This window comes from Aptenodytes patagonicus, chromosome 3 (assembly GCF_965638725.1).
Source record: "Aptenodytes patagonicus chromosome 3, bAptPat1.pri.cur, whole genome shotgun sequence".
In the NCBI taxonomy this organism is placed as follows: Eukaryota; Metazoa; Chordata; class Aves; order Sphenisciformes; family Spheniscidae; genus Aptenodytes; species Aptenodytes patagonicus.
This window is the reverse complement of record NC_134951.1, coordinates 62,803,439-62,823,374: the sequence shown is the minus strand read 5'-3', so window position 1 is coordinate 62,823,374 and position 19,936 is coordinate 62,803,439. Positions and strand designations below refer to the sequence as shown.

The 19,936-nt window shown below is 40.1% G+C and overlaps 2 protein-coding genes across 4 annotated transcripts in view; both read left to right on the top strand.

Moving 5' to 3' along the window:
* The window catches only part of MTCL3 (MTCL family member 3), a 39,411-nt gene extending 38,824 nt beyond the window's left edge, over positions 1-587 (top strand). For both annotated transcript variants that reach the window (XM_076333564.1, XM_076333563.1), the window contains exon 7: positions 519-587. The gene's annotated coding sequence lies outside the window, so the exon portion shown is untranslated. The remainder of the gene's footprint in view (positions 1-518) is intronic.
* Positions 293-18,733, top strand: KIAA0408 (KIAA0408 ortholog). 2 transcript variants are annotated; one of them, XM_076333566.1, is made up of 6 exons: positions 293-625; positions 5,312-5,455; positions 8,207-8,548; positions 8,895-8,974; positions 10,324-11,695; positions 13,627-18,733. In XM_076333566.1, exons 2-6 carry the CDS (start codon positions 5,321-5,323, stop codon positions 13,798-13,800), a joined length of 2,103 nt encoding a protein of 700 aa, XP_076189681.1. In that variant the 5' UTR covers positions 293-625; positions 5,312-5,320; the 3' UTR covers positions 13,801-18,733. The 2 variants fall into 2 exon arrangements, with proteins under 2 accessions (XP_076189681.1, XP_076189680.1); XM_076333565.1 differs by having other exon boundaries at positions 296-625; positions 5,257-5,455.
* Positions 18,734-19,936: the final 1,203 nt, after the last annotated feature.

Sequence of the window (19,936 nt, the reverse complement as noted above, 5' to 3'; positions counted from 1 at the left end):
TTTAGCTCTTTAAGATAGCTGTTAACCAACAAAACTGCTGCTTTAAACAAACTCCCTTTACAAAGCAGTTTATAAGGATCAAGTTGCAAAGCTCAAATGATCGTACTAAAAAATATAACCCTGAAAACTGGGTCTGGAAGGCAGCAAAGAATCTTCCTTTACAACATGGACACTAATAAAAGAAACCTAAAATTGCCTATTGTCATAGCTTTAATGTTAACACTGGCTGCTTTGGCAAGCTTTAAAGACTGGACTGCACTATAAAACCTAAAAATGTCCTGGACTTGGAGTTGTTTACACAAAATATGAGGAGATATAAAGTTACAGAGCTGGGGGTTGGAAGAGATGGCTTTAAAACTATCCTCCGTGCACTGACGTCACGTGGAAGCCAGCTGCTGGGATGATGCTGAACGGAACTGTTTTTCAGTTTGCAAAAGTTGCGGAGTTATTCAGAGAGTTGCAAATGCTGCCCCAGTTGAAAGGTTGTGTCTCGCTTAGCTTTCTTATTTCTTTTAAAGATCAGGATTCGCAGAACTGGATCCCAGCTAGCTATGCATTTCATTGCTTTCACTGCTGTTTAGAAATGGACTGAAAAACTTCTAAAGGATTTCTTATTCCATGAAAGGTACGGTTACGGTTTATTTTAAATCAGTGGGTTTGAACCATTAAGATTAAAAAAGAAAGCAAATTACTAATGTGGCAAACAGTTATTTAAACATCTCTGTAATGTTATTTATATGTAACATGGTGTTCATGTATGTTATATATGGTCTTCATTCTTAGAGAAAGAATATTCATTAGTTCAGTCAGTTTCTTCAGAGCAGGCACAGATATATCAACAGACCAGGGAAGACAGGTAGCATTGTGAGCACTCGAGTCTCTCTCTCTCTCTCCCTCCTCCTCCTCTCTCTCTCTCTCTCTCTCTTTTTCTCTTTCTTTCTTTCTTTCTTTCTTTCTTTCTTTCTTTCTTTCTTTCTTTCTTTCTTTCTTTTTCTTTCTTTCTTTCTTTCTTTCTTTCTTTCTTTCTTTCCCCTCCCTCCCTCCCTTCCTTTCCTTTCCTTTCCTTTCCTTTCCTTTCCTTTCCTTTCCTTTCCTTTCCTTTCCTTTCCTTTCCTTTCCTTTCCTTTCCTTTCCTTTCCTTTCCTTTCCTTTCCTTTCCTTTCCTTTCCTTTCCTTTCCTTTCCTTTCCTTTCCTTTCCTTTCCTTTCCTTTCCTTTCCTTTCCTTTCCTTTCCTTTCCTTTCCTTTCCTTTCCTTTCCTTTCCTTTCCTTTCCTTTCCTTTCCTTTCCTTTCCTTTCTTTCACTTTCTCTCATTTCTCTCTTTCCTTTTTCTTTCCCTTCTCTCTCTTTCACTCTCTCACTCAATTGTAGTTTCTTTTTATGTGTAAAGTGTGCAGTATTGTGACACATTGCACACTTTAATAATTGAACAAATACATAAATTTACAATTCCTTAGTCATCCAAAATACAGCACTTTGTTGGAAATATAATTAAACCGCTTTTTTTCCTATAAAATCAAGGGGAAATTTGTGTATCTGAATGGTTGTGCACATCCAATCTAATTAATCTCTGTTGAAAAATAACATCTCAGCTGATGTCACCACAGATTATTTTCAGAAGTTGATAGAGGTTGGTTGCAAGCTATTTTGTATTTTTAATATGTGGATAGAAAGGGCACGGGTAAGTCATGGGGGAATAATAAAATTAACACCAAATAGTTGCTTAAAACATTTTTTACTTGAGAGGAGGGAGGGCTAAATGAAAAGTTAAAGGAAAATGCAGCTATTGTAGACAAAATTGATTATTTGCTTGAATTTTATTGCTGTAATGAGCTTCTGACCTTGTCTAGGACATGCAGAAAGTGCCAATACTGCAGGAGCACAGATACTGCTCAGATCCACACAGCAAATTATAATGTGGCATTTTACATCCCTTTGGGTTGCTTAAGCCATGTGAAATACCCATGGGGACATCTCGGTACACTATACAGACAGAGGGTATACTACCAGGACTACAAATTGGATTTTGTTGCTAGTAGGGAAAAGAAGAAGCAAAAGACCCCCTCCCCCCCAAAAAAAACCCCAAAACAAAAAAAACCCCAAACACCAAGGAAAAAAAAAGGGGAAAGTGTCATAGAAATAGGAGTTACAACTCTCTGAGGAATTTATCCACTGTACAATAGCAGCAAAACTGTCTAGTCATCCAGCTGCTAACATCAATAAACATGAGTTTTCTTCTTAGAATTTATGTCAAGAGGAAATTGGAGAAGCGTAAGAAGTGATACAAGCTTTTTGTGGATCTTAGAGCTACAAGTGACTATCTGTAACTTCTGTAACTAACCTCTTCCAAGACTTGATTTCATTTTGATGGTCTCCAATCTCTTTTTATAATCAGAGTCCCATATGAATCAACTTGGAAATTGTTAAGATGAATGCAGACATGGCAATAGTAGTTCCCAGCACTAAGAAAGCACCAGGGGCCTTTTCAATGCTATATGCATACTTGAAAGGAGTACATATTATATATCTATTCTTATATGTGTAAAAAAAAAAAAGGCTATATAGTATTGACTTTCTTTCTAGTAATATGCTGCTGATTGAAGCATGGTCATTGTTACTAATAGTGCACTAGCAAAATCACCATTTGTGCAAATTGTAGACAGATTATGCCTGCCTGTCTTGTTCATGACTTTACAGCATTTATACGTTTTTCTATTTCTTTCTGACATGTATTTGAAGGATTCTAGTGGAGCAGAGAGTTGACTTCTGTTTATTTCTCAGAGATGTCTTGAAAGGTTATAAAGACATAAAAGTAGCCAAAAAAAAAAAAAAGAAACAAAGCAAATGACTGTACTAAAAATTGCAACCTTTGAATTAGCAAAGTGAGAAAGTATTGAAATGGTTTTAAAGTTCATTAGCAATAGATGTTTAGAGCGCAACAGGTCTTAAGTGCAGTGGAATTTTTTTGTAAGTTGTTTTTGGTCAACACTTACTGAAGTCTGGCACAAAGCTGAAACGTTGGCCTGGAGAGGTGCAGTCCCTATAGCCTGGCTGCCTTCCGTAAGAAGCCATGAGCAAACCAGTGCTTGACTTCTTCTGTGATGAGAATGCTGTGCTGTCTTTCAGCAGCTCTTAGTTTCAAGGAATTTTCTGTTTTTATAAAGCTGCCCTGTATGTTTTTAGGCAGGTGGAAGAAGAAGGGTCTGAAATCTGTTTGTAGGTAGTTGAGAGACAGGTTGCCGTTTCAGAGCTCCAAGGCAGCTGTGAGTCAGAGTCTGAAAGAGTAAGCTCCAATACCATGTTACATGGTGACATGGTTACACCGTTGTGAAATGGGCTGACAGAGATGTTTGAAGAATAGTCAGCTTGTTCTCTAAGTAAGTCCTCTGTCCAAAATTGCTTGGGGTAAACAGTTTTGCAACCAACAGTTTTGCAAGTTAGGATTGGGCCCATGATGGCTGTCAGCTGAGAGATCCTGTAGCAGGACTTCCTATGACCCAAAGACCTGAGTAACCCATTGGGCTTCAGCTGAGCTCTTCCGCTTACTTGTTCGTGAAAGAAGCTGACTCCAAGTTTGGCATCAGCTTCCCAGTCAGCTGAAATAACGCAGACACTGGTAAGCAGTGATTACACAGTAGCCACAGCTGAATCAACAAGACTCGTCCACTAAAATACAGGATGGGGAAGAACTTTGCATGAAGCTCAAGAATGAATTTTCACTATATCAAAGAAAATGTGGGCGATAAAATGGGCAGTTCCTGTGAGTTGACAATCACTGACCATCAGTCAGGGAAATGAACAAATTCCAGGAAGGTAAACTGGACTTACGCCTAGTTAACTCTCTGATACTTCATTTGCTTGCCCATACACTTGGTTTCTGGCAGGAGACCAAAGCAGTGCGGAGGCATTTTGTGACTAGAACTAGATTCCATGTCCACCTAAGTAACACAACAGCTGGCTTTGAGAGCCAAAGTTAACAAACTCAAGTATCAATGTGTGTGTACCAGCCATTATACCACAGGAGCCATCATAACTGAATGAATGAGTATTTCGGCCTTGCTGGCATAGTAAATGTGCTGATGGTAGTGGAGTTTCTGTTGTAAAGCCTAAGAAAGCAAGAGCAACACCAGGCCCATATAATCTGCAACTGTTTTGCTCCAAAGTCAGATGAGCAGATCCAAAATATTTCCCTTAAAATATACACATTTAGTGGTTCAATTAATAATTTTTCATTCACAGATACTAAGATACTAAAGAATTCTGAAGGGGAAGGAGAAACCGAAGCAAAAATTAGTTAAATATTCTGAGCAAGGTTTTGAACTAGGTTTGAGTTAGTGCTATTGGACAATAGTTTCTAATTTTTCCTGTGCTGGTCCTGTAACTAACATTTATAGATTTAGATTCGTAAATCCAAAATACATGAACTCTTTATAGTGACCTATAGTCCTTTATATAATAGAATGATGCTTTCTACTGTATATCATAGAATCATAGAATCATTGAGGTTGGAAAAGACCTCTAAGATCATCGAGTCCAACCATCGACCCAACACCACCACCCACTAAGCCATGTCCCTAAGTGCCTCATCTGCTCGTCTTTTAAATACCTCCAGGGATGGGGATATGTATGTTTGTTACCTGTTACTAGCTTTCCTGTCCTGTTTTCTTCCATGTATGCTAAAGCATTCATATAGCCATAAGAATTTTCTGCATGTATCAAGTTTACAGTCTTCAATTGCCAAAACAGTGTCACAATCTTTGTCGTGCTACATGCATATGTGAAAGGAGTGCATGAGCAAACATGATACCTTTACACTTGCACTTGTCTTTTGAGCAAACGTAAAAATAGCTTTCACCCTCAAGGGCAGACCTTGCAGGATCCCAAGGTCCTGAAATGCCACTGAATATCATGCAGACTCGAATTTCACTGAAAACAGGTTTATAGTGAAGAGTAATGGCAAGGATGCAAAGTGGCCATGGTACAGAGCCCGCTGTGGCAGACGTTCCTTAATTCTATGATGCTGGATGCGTGTCCCTCTTCCCGTTTCCAGATTGGGCCTCTCTGCCCTTGGGTTTGTGACCTATAATGCTTAGTTCGTCCATATTCCAGTCACACTCCAGATATATATCATGCAATCGTGTGATGCTGTCTTCTGCAAGCACATTTCAGTTAATTATTTTGGTGTTTTGCTTGGTTGTTTTTTTCCCTGAAAGCTAGACTCAAACACAAGTAAGACTTATTCTGATAAACTTCCAGGAAACATTCAGGGAAGAAAGAAAAAAAGCAGAGCTATCTTCTTGCTGTTACACAGACTGTAACCATGGACCTGCCTAAACAACTGGAGAATACTGAGAGGAACTGGAATAAAGAGAAGATGGAATTGCTGGAGAGATTTGACAATGAAAGGAAAGAATGGGAATGTCAATGGAAGGTCATGCAGAAGAAAATAGAAGAGGTACTTTTAAACAAAACTCTGAACACTAACATTTTCACTTGGGGTGAAGCGACTAGGGGTCGCTTCAGGTTTTTTTTTTTCTGAATTATATCCTATTTCTTATTTGTCACTGGAACTTTCTAATAGCTGATGGTAGGATGCAAAGCCTGGGGTTAAGCAGTATTTGCAATTGCTTATTTAATAGTCATGAATACGAAGCAGGAAGTTAAATGTCACTTTGTGTGAAGTTTGCTATGATATTGTTGGCTGTATATACTGCTACCAGTTCTGCTGGGCATGAGCCACACTGCTCATATTATACATGCTTTTTTCAAGTACATGCTGAACAACTGCGTATATGGGGTTTAGGAAAATGCATATTTAGTAACAAAAAATCCAGGTATCATAATTCTCTGGCAAAAAGAAATTAGATGGCATGGGTCTGCTGGGGTAAATGGTAGTATTAAAAAGAACGTCATACATTAAACACTGCATGATGCAGAATCGTTCTGGCTAGAACCTGCTCCATTTATGGACAGCTTTTAATAGAGAAAACAACTACAGTAAATAGCATGAAAGTCCTGACACCACTTGTGTTTACACATACTAACAAACACTCACTCCCTGCCATTTCTAATGCATCTCCTTCCAGAAATAGTTAAGGTAATTATTTATTATTCTTTTATCCCCAAACTGTCCCTGCAGCAGAACCCTCTGGCACCCTGCAATGCATAAATTGAATCTGCCTTGGCAACATATAGAAGCAAGTTTTTTCACCACTGAGCTTTCCACATTTTTTATTCTAATATACACATGGAGTAGTTTTGCTTGCTCTCTGCCAACACTGTCCTGTGGCTGAGCAACACAGGAATGCATGGCAGAGATTGCTCACATGAAAGTATGAGAAGGAAAATTATCAGAGCCAAATGAATTGCAGCCATACACTGCCCATTAAACCAGCCTGCAGCATAACTCCATAATGTCAGCTCTCTTATATTTTATCTGCAGTTCTTGCAGACTTTGGTATGATAGTATCTGCCACATTTTGTCTTTTGTGTTAGGACATTTCTGTGCAGTCTTACCTAATTTCACTGCCAAGGTGAGAGTGCTTCAAAAGTTAGTAATGTGATCTGTGTGCGTAGTTGATATGAGCTGTTTTGGAACGACCCTAATGTGTTGTGAAAAGGTATTCTGGCTATTAGTAGTCCTGACAATGGCAGCGAAGACCATGTTTTTTCCATGTTCTTTATTAGCACATGGATTAGGAAAGCGTGACAGAGACAGAAAAAGAGATAAAGAATGGAATGGGGCTGAGGGGAAGAGAATGAAGCAAATCGATGGGTATTGCAGGACCAGACAAAACTGCAGATGATACCCCAAGGTTATCGGTATCTTACGGTCCCCTCTTAAGCTGTGTCTATAGCTGCTCTTGATTTCAGTTGCCTGACATTTCTTCGCCAAAAGCCACAAGGCTGAAGAAAAGGGGAGATACCTTTTAAATGCCATCCTCTGTAGAGGGATTTCCTCAATAAAACTTGTGCTACCTTATCAGCTTGTATTTTTATTTGGTAGTTTTCTCTAGCCCACCAAAACTTAACTTAATTCCTGGATTCCTCCAGGAAGACTTATGTGGTTTAGGAGATGATATTGTTGAGTTATGAGGTGGTATCCTTCCTTCTTACTGCTCTGCTGAGTCCATATGAGGCCCTCTTCTTGGAAATGACAAAGGTCAGCCCTCAGGTTCCATGAGCAGCTGGGCTTTGGGAGTGAGATCTGAAAGCCCAGGATGAGGTCAAGTGTCAGGTCTCTGAACGTGAGAATACTTCTAATCCACAGCACTACTCGTGAAATGGCCACGTTCTTCATGTTGTTATTCTTTTTCACTGTCCTTCCAAAAGCTGTTGTGATGCCTTGTGCACTGCGAGAGAGCAGGCAGAGGGCTGTTCAGAGGTGCATGCTCTGTGCTTTCTTCATAAAAGCAAGTTAAGAATGAATGTTTATAAAGAGCTGTGGGATTCTTGGCACTGGAAATGATACTCTAAGCAGAAGAGGTTTTTATGATGTTGCTGTTTTTTCTAATTTATAATTTATCACAGTTCCCTAGTTTGAATATGCTGGGTGACAGGAATTAACACCTTTTCATTTACTAATGAAGCTACTGGATCTCAGCAGGTAGCACGAAAGAAGAGTAGAGGGTGACAGCACATTGCCAAATAATACCATTCTGCAGTACTGATTTATCACTCCAGAAGAGGGAAGAACTCCACTTGTCTGAGAACTAGAAAAGTCTGCTGTGTGTGATGAGAATTCACTTCCCCTCCTTAAACTAATACACCTTAACAGGCTGTAACATAGCCAGAGCCCTCTCCCTCCCTCACATCCCCCCACATTCCCCATCCATCAGATCAGGTCTGTGTCCACCACATAGTGTGCTGATATTACTTGGAAGACAACCATACAGCTTCTGGCTCAAGGCAGGGCCATTGACCTCGTGAGACCTCTTCCAATCCCATCCTATGGGTGGAAGCCGTACATTAAAACCATGGCAAAGAGTTTGTGAATGGTAACAGCCCTTTCCTCATCCTGTGACAATAACTGTCTGTGAACTATCACACTGTGTGACTCAACACTTTTCTACTAACACATGTATAAAATCTTTCTGCTTGGTGCTACTGAGTGAAGCATTGTTCAAAACAGAAGATGAATATGTCCTTTTACCATAAGGTTCATCACAGTACCATGATCTAATAGACGGTTCTATTGGTTTTTCAGCTTTACCAGGAGGTAAAACTTAGAAGGGAGAGCAATATGAACGTCCATGATAATAAGGCCATTCAGAGCAAGATGCTGCAGCTGTCCATGCATTCCCCTACTTCGGGAGAGAGTGACACAGTGGAGCTGAACTATCAACACAATGTGGCAAATGACAGGATGGAAAAAGGGAGTTTGCTCAGTAAAGCAGGACACGAATGTAAAGAAACCAGAGCCAAGAGCAGAAACAATACTCTGTTAATGGACAATCTGACCTTTGAGAACCTTGAGGAACCCGAAGACAGCCTCAGCGTCAAAACTTCCAAGAAAAATGCCAAGAATTATATTGGTGATCTCAATGTAGTAAGTAAAGTATCAGCATGTTTCAGTTACAAGGGTGAGGAAAATACTGAGGGCTTTGGCCTGCCAGGTTAACCTAAAGAACTGATCTCCCTGATTTTAGCTTTCCAGCAAGGCACTGTCTCTACTTCCTCCTCGGTTTGCTATTGATGAGTGTCTTCTCACTGTTGAAATGCATTAACAGCATGCTCTTTACCTCTGTTCGTAACCTGGGGGCATTTTTGTATCTCCCCTTGTGCTACTTTCCTCTGCTGTGAGTCTTAAATGCAAATCACCACAAGCTTCAAAATAATTCTGGAGATACCATTTAAAAGGCTTATATTAAAGGACTGTTTTTATATTTATAAAGGCTCTTAAAGAACTTGCCAGAGTCAGTGAAGAATTATGCAGCTATCAAGAGGAAATTCGAAAGAAGTCCAACCACAGAAGGTAAAAACATATTTGGACTCTTTATATTAGAGGAAGAAAATGAATAATGAGGCTGTGCTCCTGTTCACTTTGATGGCGGGGGCGTTGCTGTTGAATTTATTAGGAGTTGGGCAGTTCCTATCCTCCTAGTGTTTCAGTGCTTAGCATAAAACATTCAAATGAAATATACTGAAAATATGATACAAGGGCACGTTTTACTAGCAAAATGGAGTTTTTCTATAGAACCTACAAAATGAAATTAGTATTTATACCAGATAAAATTGTACTTGTTTCTAATGGCTATTATAGAGAATTGGGAAAGTGAATGTCTGCCCTGGTCCCATTTCCATGCAGTTCTATACAACATTGTGTGGATTTGTTAGGCTGGGAGGTTTCTTAGATTAAGCCCAGATCTAGCCTTAAGTGTGAAGGATGTGTCAGGGACTGACAATCCAAGAGTGCAAAGAAGGCAAAAGAAGGAAGAACAACCATACATTTGTACGAATGGAAAGATGGTGAGCCAGACCCTGAAAAGTATGGCAAATGAACATTCCGCCATCTGTTAAAAATTCAATGTTCATGGTCTCCTTTAGCAAGCTAAACACCAGTCTTCCTCTCGAGTGGTTCTCAGAAGGTAAGACTGAACCCGTGGTGTGACGGGGTGCACACCATGAAAGAGATTGAGAAAGGCTATGCCTCAGCTATGCTGAGACCCCATGGAAGTCTGCATCATGGCAAGCTCTTCTCAGATGCTCCCAAAGAGCAGAGGGACTTCTTACACTCCCCCATGCAATCAGTTGGCTGTCTGTCACTGCAGTTGGCTGTCTGTCACTTATTTATTATTGTAGCTGGGTTAGTGTTTGTATCTTTAAAGCAAATAGATTCATAGCTGATGCATAGTTTCTAAATCCTGGCTGAGAAAGGTGATTTTTTAACAGATCTCAAAAGACACATTTGTACTGTCATGTGTAATGTTAGGAAACCTACACAAGGTATGCACTATGTCCTACAGCTTTCTTCATTCAGTTCATAGTCAGGTATACTCTCACTGGAGTCATTAGAACTCACAAGATCCCACTGTTCTTACTGTAGGATACATAAGAAAACAAGCAATCATCTACAAAAACTCAGAAAAAGAATTTTAGTGGCAAGGGAAAGGAATACAAGATTCCCTTTGTTGAGCTTTCTTCAAATTCTTCACGTATGTTTCAAATACGCTGCGTGTATCAGCTGCAGCAAAACTGCTCCCAAATCTTTTTAAGCAGCCAGTGTTAAAACACCTGCTCACAGGGAGAATGAATCCATGCTGAGGTCCCCTGGGGGAATACCCTTACTGCTCATCCCTAAAACACCTCTCCTTTTGTTTCCAGAATGAAGTCACTTCCTTTCCTGGGGGAATTTGAGGAAACCGAAAACACAGTTATTCTGCCTGAGATGAACCATGTGTCCAGCAATGAATCACAGACTTCTGTTGCTTTTGAAACAGAGGAACATAATAATAGGAAGAATCTGATGAGCTCCACTAAGGCTTTGAAGGACATGTCTTCTGGTGGTCTTACTGGTGACAGCGGAACAGACTTCAGACCTTGGCAAAAGAAAGAAGCTCCACCAGTTCCCCCACGGAGCACTTCTCGGCACCTAACAAACTCACTTTCTGCAGTTGTACAGCTTTGTGAAGCACCAATAAGAGATCCAGGCATCAAAAGCAATTGCAAGGCTCGGGACTGTAGGAGTGGAAGGAAACTGATGAATCCTTCACCTATAAACCAGAATGAAACTGCAGCAGCCTGTGCAAATGAACAGGCTGTGAAATGTCCTGTGATGGTAACTGCTGCAATACCTGTAACCAAAAATGAGTGTAATGTACCAACAAGTTTCTGCCACAACACGTGGGCATATGATGTGGGCAAACTTGGAAAAGACAATAAAAGTGAACCTTCCCCACTGTCAGCCCAAAAGAGTTGTTCAGATGGAAATATGGCCCAAAGCAACAAGATGCACCAGAAACAAAATCCTAAGTCTCACAGCAGCCCTTATTACAGTAATGACTTTTATGCCCCTGCTACCCTGCACAATGATCTTTTGGAAGACTCTAGATATACTTTGAGAAAGACCCAAAGAAATGAAACTTTAGCGGCAAAGATCGATGAGTTTAACCGGACTGTATTTCACACAGATAAACGTAACAATGCTTTGCAAGAAAACCAGGTGCCTCGAACAGCATCGGAAGATCACAAACCCTGCAGCCCACTGTGTGACTCTGCTATTAGCAGGACAGAAACTGTAAATACATCTTGTGTTTCAAATCCCAAATTCTCTGCAGCAAAGGAGCAAGAAACTAGCAACCCCAGCAAAGCTGTCAGAACAGCAGGGCAACAAAAGCAAATAAATGGACTTCCAAATACCAGTGGTTATAGGCATATGCTTCATGAGCATGACTGGAGACCAAGTAATTTATCCGGTCGCCCGCGTTCAGCTGACTCAAGGTCGAACTATGGTGTTGTTGAAAAGCTTTTGAAAAACTATGAAAAATCAACAGTGACTTCTCCATGTAATACGAAATGCTGCAAAGATAAGTGGACATGGGCAAATTCTGAATTCACCGATGGGGGTTGTGAGACATTGAGTCAGTATTTAGAAATGCTCCAGATTGAGCAAGGAAAGCAAGAATTTCCAAGGAATTCAGCCAGGCATATTGGGCAGCAACTCAAGCAAGGAAAAGAGAGACAGAAGTTACCAGAGGTAAGGTTCATAAGAATGGCAAGAACAAAATAATTCAGTTTCACACCAAGCTTCAGATTCTAAAATGAGGCAGACTAATGTGATCTTGTAAATAATTATGTAAAAATTGATGCTTTGGGCCAGGATCTGGATGAATCAGGAGTATTTCCTCTGAAGATAATAGAGTTGTGGGAGGGCAGAAGCATGTAAGTAAGAATGACCAGCGAAGAGGTGTGCCAGATTCTGATCTGTGCTGCTGTTGTGTAAAGCTAGATTTTAACTGCAGTGCAGTTATTCAAGGATTGAACTAGTGAGAACTGCAATCAGGTTTTAACTCCCTCCCTCCTTCCTTTAGCTGACAAGTTATTTCATAAGCCTTCCCGAAAGGCTTAAGCACGCTTGGTCATGTCAAAATCCTAGAGGGCTTAGATAGCATTCTTCAGCATCCAGGGTGCTGCTTGGTTCAGGATTTCCTTGGAACTGCCTATGAAAAGGGGTATTGTAGCTCCATAAAGTTTCCAGTAATAAAGTGACCTCCTCTTACTCATGTCTCAGTTCCAGGCTTCTCCTATATATTCAAGCATAGGCTCACAGAAACAGAAGAGTATGGCATGACTAATTAATTTATATTTGGCTGAATTTTATTTTCAGAAGTTTAGAAATATTGCCTTTGCCAACATTCTTTCTTAATGAAAAGAGAAACAGATGGGTTTGAAAATACACTGTAAGTTGCAGGTTCTGTAAAAGGCCACAAAGAAAGAAAAATCATTTTTCCTGAAGAGCTCCTTGGCCAACGAACACAAAGAGATAGGCCCCTTAGCATCTCAGAAAAGAGAAGGCAAATGTGTTTGGAGCTGAGAAACTTAAATGGGTTCAGACTGTCAGCTGGTCTGCTTTAAACTGTCACAAATTCACAGACTTCAGTGGAGCTATGTGGATTTAAACAGCTGAGAATCTGACCATGCAGATTTTCTTCTGCATATCTTTCTGACAGCCTTGCAGTGATGCAACATCTTGCTTAGCAGACACATCTTTACTACAGCACAGAAAGAAAAAACCACAAAGCTTCTGATTTCTTTTTCATCTAATGAACTTTTGATAGGAAAACAAATTTTCATCAGTGAATATGTAGGGAAGAAATAATGACTAGATAATGACTGAGTTTACATTGATGTAAGCCCAGAATAATTTTACTAAGCCAACTGGATTTTTTTTTCTCCTTAGGCTCACGCTTTATGTTGTCATTTCTATCTGTACAAACTAAGTGTAGAATATGGCCTGATTAGGGGGTACCATTTTAGGTCCAGTAGCATTCACGTCACAAAGATGTAAAGAACTACACATGGCATGAGGCATTTGGTTTATTTTCATTAATTCCAATTTACATCACTGTAGCTACGATCAAAATCTGCTGGTTTTCCTGTGTATATAAGGCTCTGCATGTGGACATGACACTGCATTAATACATAACCATTCTGAATTAGTTACCAAGTGTAAACAGCTTCATGTTGCACTAATGGAAACAGAGTTCTTAGCAAGATGTGACTGCTGAAATAGGATCTATCAAGAAGTACCTGAAAAGTATGTGGATCATACTCCAGTAATGTAAGATGGTATTCCGAGTTCTACGTTTAGAACAGTATACGGTGTTCATTGACAAAAAACTTCCAAAAATGAAAAGAAATGAGAAGTGAATGTCAGTTTTGGCTTGCATTAACATTTTATACCTTTCCTTGTGTCTGACACTTGCCTCCGTATATTTTAAACCGCAACCGATGTGAGAATCCCTATACATAGAAATAGCTGTTCTTTTGCATTCTGCGCATTACTGTGCTCCTTTTAATAGCTTCAGACCACCTGTTCTGAGGTCACCCCAAATGTCTTCCTACATTCCCGCTGCATTCCACAAAAGCCGTAACTTGTTAAAGCAAGGAATTGCCTTTGTGTTCTAGATATCTGTGCCAGCTAAATGTTCAAGTGGGAAGGGTTTCTCCCGGCCCGCTCGGCCAGCAAATCGACGCTTACCTTCCAGATGGGCACCCAGATCACCATCGGCACCGCCTGCTGTGAGAAGAACGGCGTACAACTGCTCTGTCTCCTTTCGGTCAGAGACCTCAGTAGTCTGAACCCAGAGCTGGGTTAGATGGTGTTGTGAAAGCTCTACGCCTCATTATAACTGTGTTCGGTATGTGTTATAGCAACCAGTTCTACACTGTTGTATCTTGTCCAAGAGTGAGCCCCACCACATGCCGGACAAAGCGTTTTGAATCTTAGGTCATCATCACCATGGTCTTCAGTGTTTTTATTGAGATGAAATAACTATACCCCTGGTTTTCTCTTTTTTTTTTGTAATAGCTCACAAGGAATTTCTTTTGAATGGCATCTTCCTTAATTTGCCAATCAATTTTGAGTTGAAACAATGTATAGTGCTGTATATTCTGACTCTTCTGCAAACAGCAGAACGTAAAGCTGTATGCATGATCATGTGTTCGTAGGTGCATGTGTTGGACTAGGAAGTATACAGGTCTGTATTTAGAAGAGACAAACTGTGCTAGTGTTGACATTGAAATTACAACCTATATGCCTACATATATATATACTTTGTGTTTATTTTAAAAAGTTTGAAATATACAGTCCTGATGACATTTATATTTTGTATATCTTTTACATAGGTTCACAGGTGTAGTATTTAATGTACAAAAACTAAATATGCATTTTTGTGACTGATTGCAGCGATAATGCCTTGCACAATATGTATCTGAAGCAGACTAGCTCGACTGATTCATCAGTCACGCTTCATGGCATCCTCGTTCGGTTTCCTAACCCTTATGATGCTAGGGCAAAATACCCAAACATATTTTTTCTGAATTAAACTATTATATGATTTGTAATACATTAGCCTTTTTCAGCACCAGACACATTCCTGAAATGTTCCAATCCCTTTAAAAAGCTTAAATGTGCCATTATATATATAGCATACTGTAAACACTTTGGTAGTTTCAACTAGTGTAACATACAATTTATGAAGGGAAGAAAAGGGTTGTATATGCTCAATTCTGTAAAACTTATTTTTCCTTCTAGCGTTATACTTTGAGGTTTGGCAAAGTCAGATAACGATGGACTTGTTTACTTTCACTCAAGGCAGGAGAACAAGGGCCATTGTTCCCAGTGCCGCAACCTCACTCCTTTTTTACTCTTCTCCTAGACTAGAGTGCCTGAGCCACTTGCTAATTTACTGCTCCCGGACTGACTCGTGGCGGTCAGTTACGAAGTTTACTTGCACTCTGGCAACAAGCTGCATCTAGTGCAGAAATACTGCATCGAGGTATGATCACAATAGTGCCCGAAATCCTAGACACATGGCGTTGGAAGTATGTATTTGCCATCACTTGACTCGGTATTATGGACCATCTGAATGACGTGCACAGAGCCTGGCTTGTTCCTTCCCATAGCGTGAAAGAAATATGGATGCTGCCCAGACTCTTCTGAACTTTCAGAAAGGCAGTGTCCTTCATCCTGGAATTTTTGCACCCTTCTCTAGGCTGTTGCTGGGTGCATAGTGTGGTAATGATGATAAATGTTACCTTTAAACAGCACGTCTAGGTTGAAAGGAGTAAAGAGGCACTTCTTCAACATCAGCCTGATCTTGTCTTGCAACTTTTCTTCTTCTCCTGGAGAAACATAGTGTGTTCAAAGGAATTTCAAAAATCATCCCAGGATCCATTAATGTGCACATCTTCATAGGTGAATGTAAAAAGGATTTCAGAGAGAGTGTAGGCTTTTGTCCTAGTGAATTGTATATGTGGCAATATAGGGAAAATTAATTGTGCTTAATTTGATAGTGATCTATTGTCCTACTCCAGTCACGTTGAGAATCCACGCCTTCTTCCTTCCTTTTAGGGCCTTATTCTTCTTTCCTCTGCACAACTTTGATTTTGCAGAGAGAGAAAACAGGAGGCCATGTGTTCTGAGCAATATAGCCTTTATAGTAGTATCAGTAACTGTTCAGGCATGCCAGTATTGGAGCGAGCAGGCATTACAGCCATAAATCCCACCTTATCGTGCCATTGTGGCTGCCTGCATGGCAAAAACACGCTCAGAGTAATTTGCCCAATCTAGACTTCTGGTCCTTTCTAGGTGTGAGTGGTGGGAAAATCCCACAACAATATATGAAGGCTTCAAACAGATCAACAATTCATCAAAATTTGCTCAGACATTATTGCAAAGTTATTACTGGAAAAGATACAAGGACAGAAAATCTTGAAGAAAATCTTGAAATTTATACAGTTTGGATAGAGACAAAAATCTGTGTGCTTGAGTGAAAAATCAAGAGTACTATAAATTTGCCTGTTTGCCCTAATTTAGAGATTGCACTCCATTAACTTCCTTAGAACTAGAAAAATTAGAGATGATTCATAGTGAATTTGGAACATGGCTTAAGATTCTAGCTAACTGTGGAAGTTAGCAAACCAAAATGCCTTGCAAATTGACGTTTTAAATGCCTAAGTAGCTGACCAGCTTTAAATGCCTGAAGCTGAGGAAAGGGTAATATGAGAGAATTGTAAAATTCAGTCAGTCTTAATTTCAGTCAGTGCTGACTGCAATAAAACTTCTTTAAATTACCTTCATGGTAAAGTTAAGCAGTTTTGTTCTGAAAAACGGTGGAGCACTTTTGTTTGAAGTATGTACCTACGAAAGCGTTTCCCTTGATTAGTCAGTGAAGGTGTTTCTTTAGTTCCCTTCAGTTTCTTGGGTCGCCTTTGACATATATCACATTATTGAATAACAGAGAAAGGATCAAATATCTACAACATTCCCTGATGTATGTAAGTTTAATGAACAGAAGGTTTTTGAAATAAACTAATAGGTCAAGGACAAGTCCATTTTGTCAAGATTTTCTGTGTCCGTCTAATTACAGACATTGGTTCTGATGCCCAAAAGTATCAAAACTGGCGATTTTGGTCTGCAGGTGGCTAGCTGGACATACCAATTTTAGAAAATTGCCACTGACACTGTTTAAATATTCTCTTCAACTGCACCTGTAACAGGGCCAGTGCACCGTGGTGAATTTTTTAGTTCCCAGAACTGTGATTGCTGAACCATAGTAATGGCTTTATTGCACTTATTTGCTATAGGGGGAAGAGCTCCGTTGGACTTTCAGGTTCCCCCATGTTATCTCTGACAAGGAAATATAGTTACCTTGGAAGCTCTGAAGCAAGAGACTCTCCATACACACACACTCATGCAAGAACCACAAATGATCTAAGTATAACTTGACCTTTCTATTAATCCTAGTGTCACCTATGGAAGCGGTGAGTTTTGTAAGCCTGTTTTTAAAATAGGTTTTTAATATTATTCCTCCATATGCTCCCTAAAGTCTTAATGCAGATATAGGTTCTTCTTACTTCGGCGCTGAACAAGTCTAAGACTCTCTTTATTGCATGTTTATGGGCTTTAGTACTGAAATAAATGCAAAACTCCCTGCACACATAAAGTCAGCTGCCCACTGTAATGGGGATGTCACTAGGAATCAGCTGGCTGGTACTTAGTTGACAGAAAGCATAATTCTCCCTCGCGCTGGGAGATGGAGCCATAACCTTTCCCTCAGACCCTTTTAGGGCGGAGCGTGGCAGGGTAGAAACACATAGAGAAGAGTCCGTTAGACCTTTGCTATATATGCAACATAGCGGGCCACCTGAAGGCTAGAAAACTGGCCTGACTCAGAGCCTCTGCTAGAGGCAGAAGGAGTAGAGGAAAAAAAAATCCTTTAAAACCTCTGGATATCATTCCTCAAACTCAGAGTACATTTCCACTAAATGTTTCATCTTTCCAGTGTTAGTGATAGACTTCTTATGTATCTTTAAAATGTTGCTGAAGGGATGAACTTTGCTTGTTCTCCAGCAACAACACAATTATCTTTCACTATGACACATACTGTAAGGGAGTTAGCTGTTATATATAGCAAAGAATTGGCAATCAGTGTAATACAATTTTCCAGAGCATTCAGAGCACCAATTTGTTTCTCCAGTTGTCTATTTAAAAAATTGTTTCTGTAAATAGGGATTTTGTATCCAAATGGCTTCAACGGCATTTTAGCAAAGATCTACAGCAACCCAGCAGGCAGGCCATTCCCCTTAGAGTTTTGTTATCTCTGGACCAAGCCTAAATTTCCTAGCATGCAAGAACTTATGCAATTCTCACAGTGCTGCTATGCAAAGAGTTTCTTTGGCTTTGAGATCGGTAATATACAACTCTAGCCATTATACGGCTGATATTCTCTATTGGACTAATTTGTAATGGTGTCTTTGGTTGTGTACATGCTCTTTAAACTGGGAGGCAGAATGCATTTGCTCTAAATGCACGAAATCAAAGCCCTTTGTTGCCTCTGGCCTTTCCACCCCTCAGCGATTCCCAGTGGATGTGTATTTTTATGTGGTTTATTGCCATTGGTCTATATCTACATGCCATGCCATAGGACTTTCTACCTGTACCGCAGTCAAAATATTTTTTGGACAGCCTATTCTAAAAAGTGCTGATATTACTATTGCCATTCACAAATATATTAGATCTTGATCTATTGTTTTGCATCACTGGAAATGCACTTTCTTCATCAACTGTTAGTGGCATATATTATACAAAACTTGTGCTCTTGTTTTTTGAAATTATGATTAATCTGCTTTTGAGGTTTGCTTCTACCCCTCTCCCTCGCACCTTTTCTGTTTTGCAAAGTACTTGCATCAGCAGAGACGTGTTCCTGATGTGTACGGTTGATCCAGTTGCTGTGTGGCTATGGGAGCTCATACCTAAGGGTGCCTTGCTAACTATGTTACTCTAAAAAGAATTGTATCAGAATTTCCATGGGGTAAGAGAGATTGAACCCTCTATATGATAAAAGTGTGCAAATAAAAATCAGAAAGAAAACAGAAGAATCAAAGAGGAGGGTGCAACACTTGTAGTAAATGTTGTGGCTAGTTCTTTGCTTCTAATGGAAGATCCCTCTGTGCTGCTTACTTCATACCACCTGAAACTTCCAGTAATGTACTGTCTTTTTTCAATCAGCATCTTTGTATGTACGCTTTTCCTGCTCTGTGAGCCCATAATAGCAAGAGACACTGAAAGGCTGATGTTAGTAATGTCAGATTAACACCAGTCCTTCCTCCTCCTGTATTTGATGGTATGGTGGTTATTTGAAGAATGCTTAAGTTTCAGTTGTTAATCCTTTCTGTGGCAGCAGTCGGTTTTACCAGGAGGTGCATGATGGTGCTCACAGCATGAACATTACGGAATGCACAACACATTGTGTCTTCCACCCATGCTGGATTCCCAGCACGGCACAAGGGCGCACTCTGTCACGCTGCTGAAATGGGGAGTTTCCTGGAAGATAAATGTGAACCAACCTTGTGCTTGAGTACAACAAGAGCCAGACTGTACCTCAACACCACTGGTCATGCCAAGCAACTTCAGTCCTTAGTACAGGATGTTTTTTACCACACTGGGACAAAAATACAATCTTATGGTCTTTTCTGGACCATCTGGATGGATGTTTTTTACCACACTGTGACAAAATTACAGTCTTATGCTCTTTTGCAGAGGAATGCCCTTCTCTAGGGACAGCTGGGAAACAAAGGAGAAGTAGAACCTGTCCTAGGGTAGGGCATCTCCTGAATTTGGATCAGATCCATTTCATGTAGTGTTAAATCCCTTACTACTTTTGAGGGAAAAGAAAAATTAAGGGAAAAAAAGTGAGTGCAATATACCAATTAGTGTTTATTATTATAGTTTTCCTAGTACCTATCCAGGGGCTGCTGGTTTATGCCTTTTCTCTAATAACCGCAGTCTACAAAGTTTCTGTTTAAGGGTCCAGAGTTTGATTCCTCCTAGTGGTGCATGTTTGTGTGTATATGGCCAAGATTCACTGAAAAATGACACTGTAGGGGAGAGTCCATACATCTTACGCTTTTAAATCAGATTATCTAATGTGTGAGCCCAAAATATACTGCTCTATTGCATGAGATAATGTTTCCCTTTACTACGGAGCAGTATATGAATTGGCGGGAAGAGAGCAGGCACCGCACAGATATGTCTAAGGCATGTAATACAGGTAAGCAAGCTGTACTGGCTGATATTAATGGGTGAGCTAAAATCCCTTGACTAGTCACCCCAGTAAAGCCAGAGGTTCTTTAATATTCGGTCTCAGTGGACGCATAGATTTCTCCTAACTTGCTATCGTGTCACAGGGATCTTAATGCTAAGGAGTCTGGT

Bases quoted from the DNA above. Each gene is read 5' to 3' on its own strand.
- KIAA0408 (XM_076333566.1), top strand. From the start codon at position 5,321: ATGGACCTGCCTAAACAACTGGAGAATACTGAGAGGAACTGGAATAAA. The intron at 5,456-8,206 runs GTACTTTTAAAC...TTGGTTTTTCAG, and splicing joins TGCAGAAGAAAATAGAAGAG to CTTTACCAGGAGGTAAAACT. The intron at 8,549-8,894 runs GTAAGTAAAGTA...ATATTTATAAAG, and splicing joins ATATTGGTGATCTCAATGTA to GCTCTTAAAGAACTTGCCAG.